The sequence below is a fragment of the Copadichromis virginalis genome, linkage group LG19 (assembly GCF_057382275.1).
Source record: "Copadichromis virginalis isolate Kocher_CV1m ecotype Utaka linkage group LG19, C_Virginalis_male_GT1.1, whole genome shotgun sequence".
Classification (NCBI taxonomy): Eukaryota; Metazoa; Chordata; class Actinopteri; order Cichliformes; family Cichlidae; genus Copadichromis; species Copadichromis virginalis.
In genome coordinates, this window is record NC_140636.1 from 13,509,317 (window position 1) to 13,521,937 (window position 12,621).

At 43.9% G+C, this 12,621-nt stretch overlaps 1 protein-coding gene and 1 non-coding gene across 3 annotated transcripts; one reads left to right on the forward strand and one right to left on the reverse strand.

The window, feature by feature from the left end:
• Positions 1–47: 47 nt before the first annotated feature.
• LOC146685737 (uncharacterized) lies at positions 48–3,168 on the forward strand. 2 transcript variants are annotated; one of them, XM_085442708.1, is made up of 4 exons: positions 48–271; positions 1,033–1,086; positions 1,205–1,355; positions 1,614–3,168. In XM_085442708.1, the coding sequence occupies exons 1-4, from the start codon at positions 138–140 to the stop codon at positions 1,662–1,664; spliced, it is 390 nt and encodes a 129-aa protein (XP_085298834.1). In that variant the 5' UTR covers positions 48–137; the 3' UTR covers positions 1,665–3,168. The 2 variants fall into 2 exon arrangements, 1 of the variants encoding a protein (XP_085298834.1); XR_014916973.1 differs by lacking the exons at positions 48–271; positions 1,614–3,168 and having other exon boundaries at positions 302–1,105; positions 1,205–1,264.
• Positions 3,169–12,042: 8,874 nt separating this feature from the next.
• trnas-gcu (transfer RNA serine (anticodon GCU)) lies at positions 12,043–12,124 on the reverse strand. Its single transcript has one exon. It is a non-coding gene; the product is annotated as a tRNA-Ser (tRNA).
• Positions 12,125–12,621: the final 497 nt, after the last annotated feature.

The window sequence follows — 12,621 nt, forward strand, 5'->3', positions numbered from 1 at the left end:
TAAACAAACTCAGGTGCCAAACTCAACCTGCGCTCTGTCTAACATCCAGCAGGGGGCGACCTCTTTGAGGCCTGATTGGATAGAAGTGTAACAGAATTGAGCGTCCAGCTCACCTGAGCTCAGTGAACACCTTCCTGATGAGTTTACGGTCTCAGTTGCTGCTCTCAGGTGTGACTGAAGTACAACGGAAGTTTATTCTGGAAACCTTGGTGGCGTTAGAGTCGGGACGGAGCAGGAAGCTGTCCTCTGAGTGTGCACCTTCAGACCCCCGGTTCTAAAAATAAGTTATGTGTTTCTGTTTTGTCCTCCTTTACAAACCCACAGCATCCACGTCAGGTCGGCGAGGCGGAGTCATAATGTCACCCTAAGGTCTGCACTATTAGGCAGGATTTCTCCTTTTCCAGGATTAGCTCTGGGTTTCCTGTACTGTGAAGGCGGATCCTTCTTATTAGGGTTTATCATCATGGCAACTGATGTTGCCCAGGAGTAGGGGAGTTTCTAGATTACAGATCAGCAGGTATGAAATAACTGACCAATCAGATCTCTGGAAATTAGCGTCACACTCCCTCTGAGCTGTTCAGCAGTTTTTGTTCTGTCAGCGTTTAAAGAGGTTTTATTCTTTCCTCTCAGTGTTAAACTCCACCGAGTCTGCAGCTCAGAGGATAAAAGCTAAGACCGTCCTTAACACATTAATGAAACACTCGATCGTCGAGACAGAGCTGAGATATGAATCAGTCTGTTCTGTCACACAGTCGGCTTCAAACAGGCTAAACTTTATTAATACAGCAGTGTTTACACACACACACCGGTCCTCCTTTGTGAAATCAGCTGCTCTGCTGTGAGCACATTTATCCATGTTTCTGATTGGTCAGATGCCGCTAGCCCCGCCCCTTGAACGTACAGGTTAGACCCTGGGTGAACTCAGCCATTTGAAACAGGCTGATGTTAGGATAAGTGAACGTAGATAACGGACAGTTATTTTTTATCTGCTACTTAACTTCGGTCTTTTTAACTTCGTATTGTTGGGATTAGGACAAGATCGCAGTTTGAGTCATCAGCACTAACCCCGCCCATCGAGACAATCTGGTGAGAATGACCGAGCCGGGTTAGTCTCTCGTTTGAGCCTCCGTGAATAAAAGCTGATGTTCATTTAACGCTATATAAATAATATTTAATAGAACTGATTTATGCCCCATGTATGCAGGATTTATGCTCCTGCTCTCTGGTTTCGCACAGAACAGGATTGTGGGAATTTAACCTGCGCAGAAGCTACAGAGAAACGTTCAGCCCAGGACGTCACTGACCAATCAAAAGCTCTGTTTCTGATGAAGAACATCGGTCGGAGCAAAGCCTCGGTGGGATCTGAAAGGATCTGCTGACACTCGTCCAGGTTGATTACATTTTATTTAAATTAATGCACTGTGCCCCCCCGGTGGGCTGCGATGGTACTGCAGGTGGGCCACAGTACCAAGTTTAAATTACTCATGTAATTACACAGTTATTTCTTTATATACATGAAATTATTTGAATTAAAGTGAATTGGAGCTGGTATCACCAGTGTCCCAGATTACAGCTGTTCTATTTGCTGAAACGTTTTCTGTTATTTTTGCCAGCGTTGCTCCTCGAGGACCTCGGGCTCCTCCCTGGTTGTGAGCGTCCTGTGAAAGGAGGAGGAGACTGAGCTGGGAGTTCAGTCCCCGCTGTAGATGATCTTTATGGTGGCCACGTCGCGCTCCTCTGCAGGCTCGGCGCCTCTCTGAGTGTTTCCTGTAGAGAAGAGGCTCGAGTTGACCTGGAGGATCCACTCTGTGATCCTCTGCTCGCTGTAGTACTCGTCATCACCGCCATCGTCCTCCTCCAGTGTCTCTGCGTGACCTCTGACCTCTGAGTCCTCAGATGATGTTTCAGCAGCTGAGTCATCGGAGCAGAACTCTCTCTGCCGTCGCCGCTCCTCACAGGCGCCGCCGTCATCTTTAACTATGACCGGCATCGTTGTCGTACGGCCACCGTCCACACCAGTGATGTCATCGCTCTTCTTCTGCTGTTCCAGCCGCTCAGCGAGTGCCGGTCTGCTGTGGATTTCGCTGAGTCTGTCTGACTGTTGGATTGGTTTCCCCCACTTTGCCACAAACACATGAAGGATCGTATTTCTGATGGCAGGCGGAGCTGCAGGGACTTCTCCTCTGCCGGGTCTGCAGCCCCTGATGGGCGGCAGAGGGATGTTAGCAGCTTGTTTCAGCTCAGACTGGCCCATCTGTGATGACCACTGACCCGTGTTTAACCTGCTCACGGTGTGAAGGTTAGAAGATGATCTGTTGATCCGCCGGACACTAATCTCCAGAGTCTGACTCGTCTCCTCGCTGATAGGCAGACCCTGGCGCCCGGACTTCCCGCTCCTCTTTAAATGAAACCGATCGTGTTGTCTGTGCACGGCTGCATCCGAACTTCTCATCGCTCCTGTTTGCTGTTGGCTCAGCAGATGGATCGGACGCGAGCCCTCCACCTTCTTTTAAACGCTCCGAGAGACGGGCGCCTCCTTCACCCACGTCCCAGCTCAGCCCCGAGGAGTCACCTGATCTGTAACAGTACTCCATGGCAGGCCGGCGAGGACTCAGACTCTTCATCAGCTCATTCACTGCAGACGAAGAGCCACCCATCACCAGTGCACAAACACAGAGCCTTTAAAGAAGCGCAGAAAGGAAACTGTGACGTTTGCACAGGGCTGGAGGCTTTTACAGCATCAGATTAACATAAATCAATAAACACATTAAAAACTGATTAAAACTGAAATCAGACGTCACAGTAAATATTTTAGGTGCAGGTTTAACCTCAGAAAAGAAACAAGCCAGAATGGATTCAGTCAATTTATAATTACAGTTGATTCTTGAATGATAATAACTGCAGTAAAGTTTTAACATGGGAGTCTATGAGACTGGCTCGCTGCTGGAGCCCCTGCTGGACATCAGAGGAACTGCAAGTTTGGCACAGCCCCACAGGATGTCTTTAAAATGTCCCTAAAGCATTATTATTATTATTATTATTATTATTTTTGCAGTTTTTTGCAGTTTTTTGCAGCTGTATGTGAGGCCTGATGTCGGAGTTTTCGGTTTATTGTCCCGTCTCTGATAAAATCTACTTAAATTTAAATAAATGCATTTCTCAGCTGCCTCTGTTGCCTGATGAATCCTCCTGTAAAATATTCACAGGTGAGATCTGATCTGCAGCCATGGACGTTGGACATGATCATCGGAGCAGGAAGTGATGGCGGGACCGCAAACCCTAAACCCGAGACTTCAGTTTCCAGTCACGTTCTCTTTTAAAAAGCTCCTTTATCCAGTCCCACTTCCTGCTCACCTAATGAAGTCTGTGCACATGGAGGAGGGGGAGGGGCAGTTATTGCAGTGTGCTGATTGGCTCACTGTCAAATGTCCAGACAGTGCAGCGCGTTCAGTCCACCGCCAATAGGGTTGCCAACCGTCCCTTAAAAAACGGAATCGTCCCGTATTTCGAAACAAAAGTACACGTCCCGTATTGAGCTAATAAGGGACGCACTTTGTCCCGTAATACAGTGAGAATCAAAATTAGTCTATAAATGTTTATGGAATTAACGCTTTGTTTGAAAACATAATTCCCAGCCCCTCTCCTGCTTTGTGACCAATGAGCTGACAGCACACTTACGAGTATGACAATTCAGATTACCGCTCATCTCATTGGTCAAGGAAAGGTCGCTTACGGAGAAAATACCGGAAGACAACAGATGACCACAACAAGAAGCATGGCCAACAGGGAAACAAACGCCGACACGGCGGTGCAAGTCTCGGACGACAGTACACCTAAAGCTGGGCAAACACTGTGCGATTTTTTCAGTCACGTTATTCAGCTCCTGCTCAAACTGCACGATTGACTCGCAGGGGTTAGAAGTTGGTAGGTCACGATGCAGGTCTCACACTATACCGCCCGATGCTCTGATGCGACCTGAGTGCTCACACTGTGCGTCCATAAAATGAAGGTTATAACAGAAAATCTGTCGCGCTCTCTCTCTCCGTCTTTCACTCACTCACACAGACACACCACCACCATCAACTTTGCTAAATTGCTAATGAAAAACATTGATCAGGCAGCTGTGATTGAGCAGCGATGTAGATCCAACTATTTTCACGGTTGTTGTGGTCGTGATAATTTTGTGATGCCACATCGAAAAGGCTCGGATGAGCTTTCCAAAGTTCTACAAGTTGTGCCTCCATCGCTTGTGTCCAGATCACACGCTGCACAGCCGTGCTGCTCCGTCTTTTTCACCGACGTTTACGTGTTTGCGCGCGAGCAGTGTGAGCGGCTGTGATGAGACCCTCACGAGCGATTGATGATCGGGAGCTGGTCGTGAGGTGTTAATCACTTCTCGTTACCCCACGTATACTACACGATGCACGATGAAGGCCAAAATCGGTCCGATCACTCAAAAATCGGCTCAAAATGGGCCTAAAACCGCACAGTGTGAGCCCAGCATTAGAGCAGCAATGTTTGTTCCCCTCAGAGAAAGGGAAGAATGGGAAAAGGAAAACACCTGGCTGGAAAAAGTTAATATGGGCATGTGCAGTGAATATCAGCGCTATGTGGCCAGAAGTGTGATAATATAATTTATTTTGTGTAATAAACAACTGTAAGGATAGATGATTACAACAAATAGATGACTAATACATAAAAGTAATACATAGATGAATAATGATGATGAGTTAAGATGCGTAATCATGGGAACAAGCGGGTTTACAAACAGGAGCAGCTGATTAGCATTAAGCCAATTGTACTAAATGCACTAAATGTGCACTGTTACAAGAATGTTTTTCTTTCTATTGTTTTCTATTATTTTAAGTTAAGCAGGACAGAGTTCTTTTAAAGAAAGATTTACTTATATTCTCAAAAGTTAAGCATGACAGGCTTCTGTTTAAGAAAGAGACCTGTTTTACTGTGTTAATGTTGTCATTTTGAGCTAAAAAATAAATGGCTAAATGGTAATTTGTTTCACATGTGTTCATATCACAAAGAATATGCATCTGCTTAAATCAAATTCAAGTGAAATGGTTAAAAAAATAATTTCACACACAAAAAAAAAAGAGCTAGAAAATTCACCACACTGGGAAGGGTGAAGACAACTGGGTCGCCCGGCCCTGGCCACGAGGTGTCCCTTATTTATTTTTCAGGGAGTTGGCAACCCTAACCGCCAACAAACACGTGCACGCCACTCACAACAGTGCGTCTGATGAACGGAAGCTCTAAAGTTGCAGCGTGGCCTCTGACATCGAACACCACCTGTACGGGCCGAGACTCACCTGGTGATCTCACTCTTTCCACCAACAGCCAGCGAGGAAGGTGTGTGTGTGTACTCTTCTATAACAGAGGGTCTTCCACTCTGGTTTATCACACTGGTTTTGATGGAACAGGCTGTGATGCTTCTGGCTGTTTTAAGCCTGCAGTAATCCAGCTGTCCTGATAATCATCGACCTGGATCAGAACAGCTGTTTTTGTTCTACAGGAAGTTGTTTACATCGAGCTGTGACTTAGGGGGCTTTAAGTAATTCGATTACATGGAATTTTGTTCCACAAGCACAAAGTAAAACACTTAACTTAATGGAACACGGTCTATCCACGCTTATTTTCTTAATAATTTTAAAATAAATGATATGTGATTACCTGGGTGTCGTTCCCCTCCTCTGAAATCACTAAAAACCAAAGTTAACCCTTTTCAAACAATTTTCAACTCCATTTAAAGACGAAACACAGGATCTTATTACCCTCTGAATATGACTCTTTTTGTTTTTACCCAAACAAAAAGATCCAAACATGTAAAAACCGTCCAGTAAAATTTGTTTTCATATAGAAAATGTCTGTGGTCAGTTTTAAAGTCACGAATAAAGTGCAGCATGCCGTAACAGTGGGAAAAACACTTCTACCAATGAAATGTGCTTCTTTTCATGAACAGCTCTGAGCCGTAAAGATGACATCATCACAGAGCCAGCACTTATATGTAGTGATGCGCGAAACATGAATGAATCGTTCAGTACTCGAGAATCACTTTATTGACCCATGAATCATGATTCACAAGCCCAACTGACTCACTGACTCATCCCTGTTGCTGTTAGCAAACTAATTTCATTAGTAGAAATATATCTAGCTTATAATTAATATTGTGGAGAAAAACACAACATCCAGTATCTTAACAAAAACATTTCTGCTCTGAACTGGAAGAAAAAACCCTGAGTAGAAGCTCACATCATGCGGAGCCCCGCAGGGGACATGGGAGAAAAAAAAAATTAAGACGGACTTTTGCGAGATCTCACAAAAGTTTCATACATCTCCGAAAACGTCGGAGCACTTTTGCAAATATGTGATGTCTTGTAAACTGAGCAGATATCTGACGTTTACACAACTACATTCACGCCTCAAAGTATCTTAAAAGTGTATTTTGTGACCCAGAAAGAGTAATATTACAACTAAGTAGCTGCTATTGTTGGAATTCAACTTTTGCCAGATCTCAAAAAGTTTTGCGAGATCCCGAGTTTGTTTTGCGAGATCTCGCAAAAGTCCGTCTTAATTTTTTTTCTCCCATGTCCCCTGCGGGGCTCCGTACACATCAAGACAATAGCTCCTTGGTTCACAGTAGCATCGCTCTGCTAACATCTGGACTGACATGTGGAGCTGGCTACAGTCCAGGAGAATTCACATTCATATAAGATCCTGTCTGGAGCTGTAGCTGAGAGGCTAAAGAAAGGCATGTCAAACATTATCAGTGAAACACAATCAGGTTTTTTGAAAGGAAGACTAATTCATAACAATATTAGGCTGGTTTTGGATCTCCTTGAATACAGTGAATTAATCCAAGAGAGAGGATACATCCTGTTCTTGGATTTTTACAAAGCATTTGACTCAGTTGAACATACGTTCATATTAAAAACTCTGCAGTCTTTTGGTTTTGGAGAGGAATTTATCAGTGTTATAGAGATGCTATATAATGACATTAACAGCTCTGTTTTGCTAGAACATGGTACATGTTCAGGGTTTGAGGTTAATAGAGGGATAAGGCAGGGATGTACAGTGGGGCAAATAAGTATTTAGTCAGCCACCGATTGTGCAAGTTCCCCCACTTAAAATGATGACAGAGGTCAGTAATTTGCACCAGAGGTACACTTCAACTGTGAGAGACAGAATGTGAAAAAAAAATCCATGAATTCACAGCTCACCACTTCTGTTCATCATGGTTGCTGAGCTGTTGTCTATTTTGATTAAAAACAGTCACAAATCAAATCAAATCAAATCACTTTTATTGTCACATCACATGTGCAGGTACATTGGTACAGCACATGTGAGTGAAATTCTTGTGTGCGAGCTTCACAAGCAACAGAGTTGTGCAAAATACAATAATGTAAACAAGCAAAATACAAGAATGGCTACATCTGAAACTAATAAATATATGTACAATATATAATAGTATATGCATTTCTGGATGTGTATACTAAATATTTTTCTACGTGTGTGTGTGTGTACACATATTTTACAAATTAAATAGAGTAAACAATAAATAAAATATATAAAATATACAGAGTTGAATATGTGCAAAACAGTGGCGTTACTGTACAGTATGGAGTGCATAATGTTGAAGTTCCAGTAGTGAAGCTGAGGTGTCTATGACGTGTTCAGCAGTCTGATGGCCTGATGGAAAAAGCTGTCTCTCAGTCTGCTGGTTCGGGACCGGATGCTGCAGAACCTCCTTCCTGATGGAAGCAGTCTGAACAGTTTATGGCTGGGGTGACTGGAGTCCTTGATGATCCTCCCCGCTTTCCTCAGGCAGCGCTTCCTGTAGATGTCTTGGAGGGAGGGAAGCTCACCTCCAATTATCCGTTCAGAGCACCGCACTACTCGCTGGAGAGCTTTGCAGTTGTAGGCGGTGCTGTTGCCATACCAGGTGGTGATGCATCCAGTGAGGATGCTCTCAATGGCACAGTGATAGAAGGTCCTGAGGATGCGGGGGCTCATGCCGAATCTTTTCAGTCTCCTGAGAAAGAAGAGGCGCTGCTGCGCCTTCTTCACTGTTTTGTTTGTGTGTACTGACCACGTAAGATCCTCAGCCAGATGTACTCCAAGGAACCGGAAGCTGCTCACTCTCTCCACAGCAGCGCCGTTGATGGTGATGGGGGTGTGTACTTCTCTGCACCTCCGGAAGTCCACTATCAACTCCTTTGTCTTTGCGACGTTGAGGGTGAGATGGTTGTCTTGACACCAGTGGGTCAGGGCGCTGACCTCCTCCCTGTAAGCCGTCTCATCACCATTGGTGATAAGACCCACCACTGTCGTCTGCAAACTTCACAATGATGTTGGAGTTGTTAGTGGCTGTGCAGTCGTAGGTGTAGAGTGAGTACAGGAGAGGGCTCAGTACACACCCCTGTGGAGCACCAGTGTTCAGTGTGATGGGGGATGAGGTGATGCTGCCCAGTCTGACCACTTGGCGTCTGTCAGACAGGAAGTTAAGGATCCAGCTGCAGAGGGAGCTGCTCAGTCCTAGATCCTGCAGTTTCCTGTCCAGCTTCGAGGGAACGATGGTATTGAATGCTGAGCTGTAATCTACAAACAGTATTCTCACATACGTGTCTCTCTTCTCCAGGTGTGACAGGGCAGTGTGTAGTGTCAGGGCTATGGCATCATCAGTGGACCTGTTGTGGCGGTATGCGAACTGTAGAGGGTCCAGTGAGTCGGGTAGTGCAGAGCAGATGAAGTCCCTGACCAGCTTCTCGAAGCATTTGCTTACGATGGGGGTCAGGGCTACAGGTCGCCAGTCGTTCAATGAGGAGATGGTGGAGGATTTGGGTACAGGGACGACGGTGGCCATTTTGAAGCAGGCTGGGACTACAGACAGAGAGAGGGAAAGGTTGAAGATGTGCGTGAACACTCCAGCCAGCTGAGCCGCGCATGACCTGAGGACGCGGCCGGGAATCCCGTCCGGACCAGTAGCTTTGCGTGCGTTCACCTTCCTGAAGCACTTCCGCACATCCTCCTCAGACACAGTGTGCGCACTGACGTCATCCGTGGTGCGCACACTGTCCGGTCTCATGGTGTTCGCTGTGTCGAATCTAGCGTAGAATATGTTTAGATTCTCACACAGAGAGGCCGTGGTCTGCGGTGTGCTGGGTCTCCCTCTAAAGTCTGTGATCGTGTTTAGTCCCTGCCACATACTCCGAGGGTTGTCAAACTGTTGCTCCACCCTGTCCCTGTACTCACGTTTGGCTGCTTTGATCGTCTTCCGGAGTTGGTAATGTGCGTGTTTGTAGTCCGATGTGTTCGCGGAGGCAAAGGCGGTGAGGGGTTAACTGTGATGGGTGAACAGATAATAATCGGTCAGCTCGCAGATGATACCACCCTGTTTCTAAGAAATGAGGACCAGATTCCTTTACAGGCGATCAACCACTTCTCCAAAGCTTCTGGCCTACAGCTGAATATTAATAAATGCGAAAATCTCTCTCTGTATGAGTGTCCCCTGCAAGCAATAAATAATATACAGATCAAAAAAGAGGTTAAGTATCTAGGCATTGTAATTTGCAAGGATAAGACATCAACAGAAAATAAAAATATCTGTACCAATATAGAAAAGTGTAAGTCAATTTTAAACAGGTGGCTGCAAAGGGACATAACTCTGTTTGGGAGAATCTTGCTAACCAAAATGGACAGTCTGTCCAGACTAATCTATCCAGCCTTTTCTCTGCCCATATCTCCAAAACTAATTAAATCTATAAATAATCTTAATTTTAGGTTCATATGGAGGAACAAATGTCATTATATAAAGAAAAATGATATGATTAAGAATTATGAAGAGGGCGGGGCTAATGCCATTGACTTTGATGTTATGAATGGTGTACTAAAATTGAAATGGTTAAGATCTTTCATTAGGAACATTCATTTTGGAACATTATTCCCAATGTGATTTTTGGCAAAATGGGTGGAATAGACTTTTTGTTACGTTGTGACTTTGATTGCAGTTCGTTACCTGTTAAACTCTCAGCTTTCCATCAGCAGGTCCTTCTCTACTGGAAATTAATCTATAAACATAACTTTACTCCTCACAATACCCCTATATGGAACAACAGGTATATCCGTTTGTGTAGGAAATCTGTGTACGTGGATGAATGGAGATCTAAAGGGATTTGGGCTGTAGCTCATTTTATGGATGATAATGGGGTCTTATTAAAACATGAGACGTTTTGTGAGAAATTTGATGTAAGATGTACTGTTAAGAGATATAAATCCCCAGTGAAAGCCATCCCAGTCCCTTTGAGATCAACGATAAAAGAAGATATTGTGCACTCTAAAATTTCTCCTGGACTGAGGCAGCTCTGCATAGCTGGAGTTGAATTTGGTGACAGCAGGTTTACAAACAAAGTGATCAGGAATATTTTGATAAACGAAATTTGCCCAAATCCGGTTAAAAGAAATTATATCCTTAAAGAATTTGAGACCATGGAGGTTAACGCGATAAGAAAAAAGTATATCTCACTTCCTCTTTCCCCTAAAGTAAAAGAGGTTCACTTTAAAATCATTAATGAGGTTTATCCAACCAATGAATTCTTAAGACGGAAATTTAACTTAAAGTGAACGCCTGCACATTTTGTGAAAATGATATTGAAAGTCTGGATCACTTGTTTTTCTACTGTGAATCAGTGCACTCCTTCTGGACTGACATGTGGAGCTGGCTACAGTCCAGGAGAATTCAGTTACCACATTTGACGGTGACAGTAATAAAATTTGGAATACTTGCTGAGAATGCAGATTTTGACCTGTTGATTAGGACGTTTTTGTTAATGGGAAAATTTTTTATTCACAAATGCAGATACTTTAAAGCTAAACCATGTATAAACAGATGGCTGAATGACTTTAAACTCTGGGCTAAGTCGCTGAAACTCGTGAATACTAAGAAAGCCCATAAACTTGTTGTTTTATTTAAAGAGTTTAATCTATGTTTAAAAAAAAAACCCTCCCTATTTTATAATCATGACTGCCCTTTTTGCTCATGTTATTTTTTGCCTTTGGTTCAAATCCTTCAGTGACTGTTCTTTCTTTTTGTACTAACTCTTTTAGTTTTGTGCTTATTGCTTTTTTGTTTTGTTTTTTTCGTTGTTTTTTTTTCTTGCTATAATGCTCAACCGAGGATGTAACATAATCAGATTAATGACGGTGTATGTTATACTGTTGTTTGTAAATAAAGTTTAAAAAAACAAAAAACAAAATCGCTCTGCTAACATGCTAACAGCACATTTGAGCTACTCACCCCCTCCCTCCTGGCTCAAAGCTTCTTCTTGGTTGGTAACCAATGTGGCTCACAGCTCAGTGGACATTTAAATGAGAAAGTATACTGTATATTTGACACATTTAAGGAAAATACTAATAAAATAAAAATAAACAAAATAAATGTTCCCTTTAGAATTTTGTGCTCTTTTTTGCTCTGTAAAATAGTTGTTTTCTTTTAGAATCACTAATCTTAGCAGTAGGATTTAAAAACAAAATCACAAACAGGAAATAACCCCACACAGCACATGAAGCAGAAACAGCTGAACCATGAGGGAACACTGTCCCCCTGTGGTCAATGTCGGGAACTACAACAGTAATAATAATAATGAGACGAAGTCACGTATGAGGCGTGAATTTTTATTTGATCATAAACTTCTGGCTTTAATTTATCTGAAGAAGATTTTATATTTTTGTGCGTTTATAATGAGCCAGTATGAATAAATCTGCACATTGACCTGAGCATTAATGTGATGAAACAGAAACCAGCGCGACAGCGCCCCCTGCAGATCATTCCCGGGAGCTCTCCCTGGTGTCAGGAGATCAGCTCAGAAATGTGAGAATTGAATAATTTGTGGATTTTAGAAGAAGCTGATTTTGAGAACGATAATGGCGTGATTTTATTGTGAAAGCTGGTGCCGGAAGTTCCCCCGTGTTTTTCTGGATGAAGATGAGCAGCGGGTCGTGCACGCGCTGAAGTAAAGCGGGAAAACTTCTGACCGACGAGGATGGGATTCGAACCCACGCGTGCAGAGCACAATGGATTAGCAGTCCATCGCCTTAACCACTCGGCCACCTCGTCATATCGGCGTACCCGCATCAACCCCCAGGAAAGAGGCGCGCGGAGGTCAGACATTGTGGGATTGAGGAAAAACACGAGAAAAGTGTGCGCGGAGATTGTGGGGATCACTCGGGCCGTGCGCGCGCGCGCGCGTTTGTGAGGAAGCCGTCAGTGAGTGTGGAGGCGCCCACCACAGGACAAACCTGAAGGTGGAGGCAGATTCCACGTGTGCTCATTCATGACGAGAGGCAGAAACTCTGCAATAAAGGTGAAAAATATATTTAAAAAATAATAAAAAGTTTAACAGCAGGGACAGTAATGTAACGAGTAACGAGAGTATTTCAGCAGAACTTCAAAGTACAACAAACTTTTATTGGCAGTGACAACAGAGCCAAAGTCTGAGATCATTAAACGTGCGAACTGCATCTGCCTGTGTGTCGCGTTTGTTGTGGATGGAGCTGCCTGTGGGGTGTCGACAGTTACACCAGCAGAGGGCGCTGTGAGCTCCACCTGGCTGC

Excerpts from the sequence above, each read along its gene's own strand:
- LOC146685737 (XM_085442708.1), top strand. The coding sequence starts at position 138 with ATGAGTTTACGGTCTCAGTTGCTGCTCTCAGGTGTGACTGAAGTACAA. Across the intron at positions 272-1,032 it reads TGTGCACCTTCAGACCCCCG|GACAAGATCGCAGTTTGAGT; the intron begins GTTCTAAAAATA and ends TGTTGGGATTAG. Across the intron at positions 1,356-1,613 it reads TCGGTCGGAGCAAAGCCTCG|CGTTGCTCCTCGAGGACCTC; the intron begins GTGGGATCTGAA and ends TATTTTTGCCAG.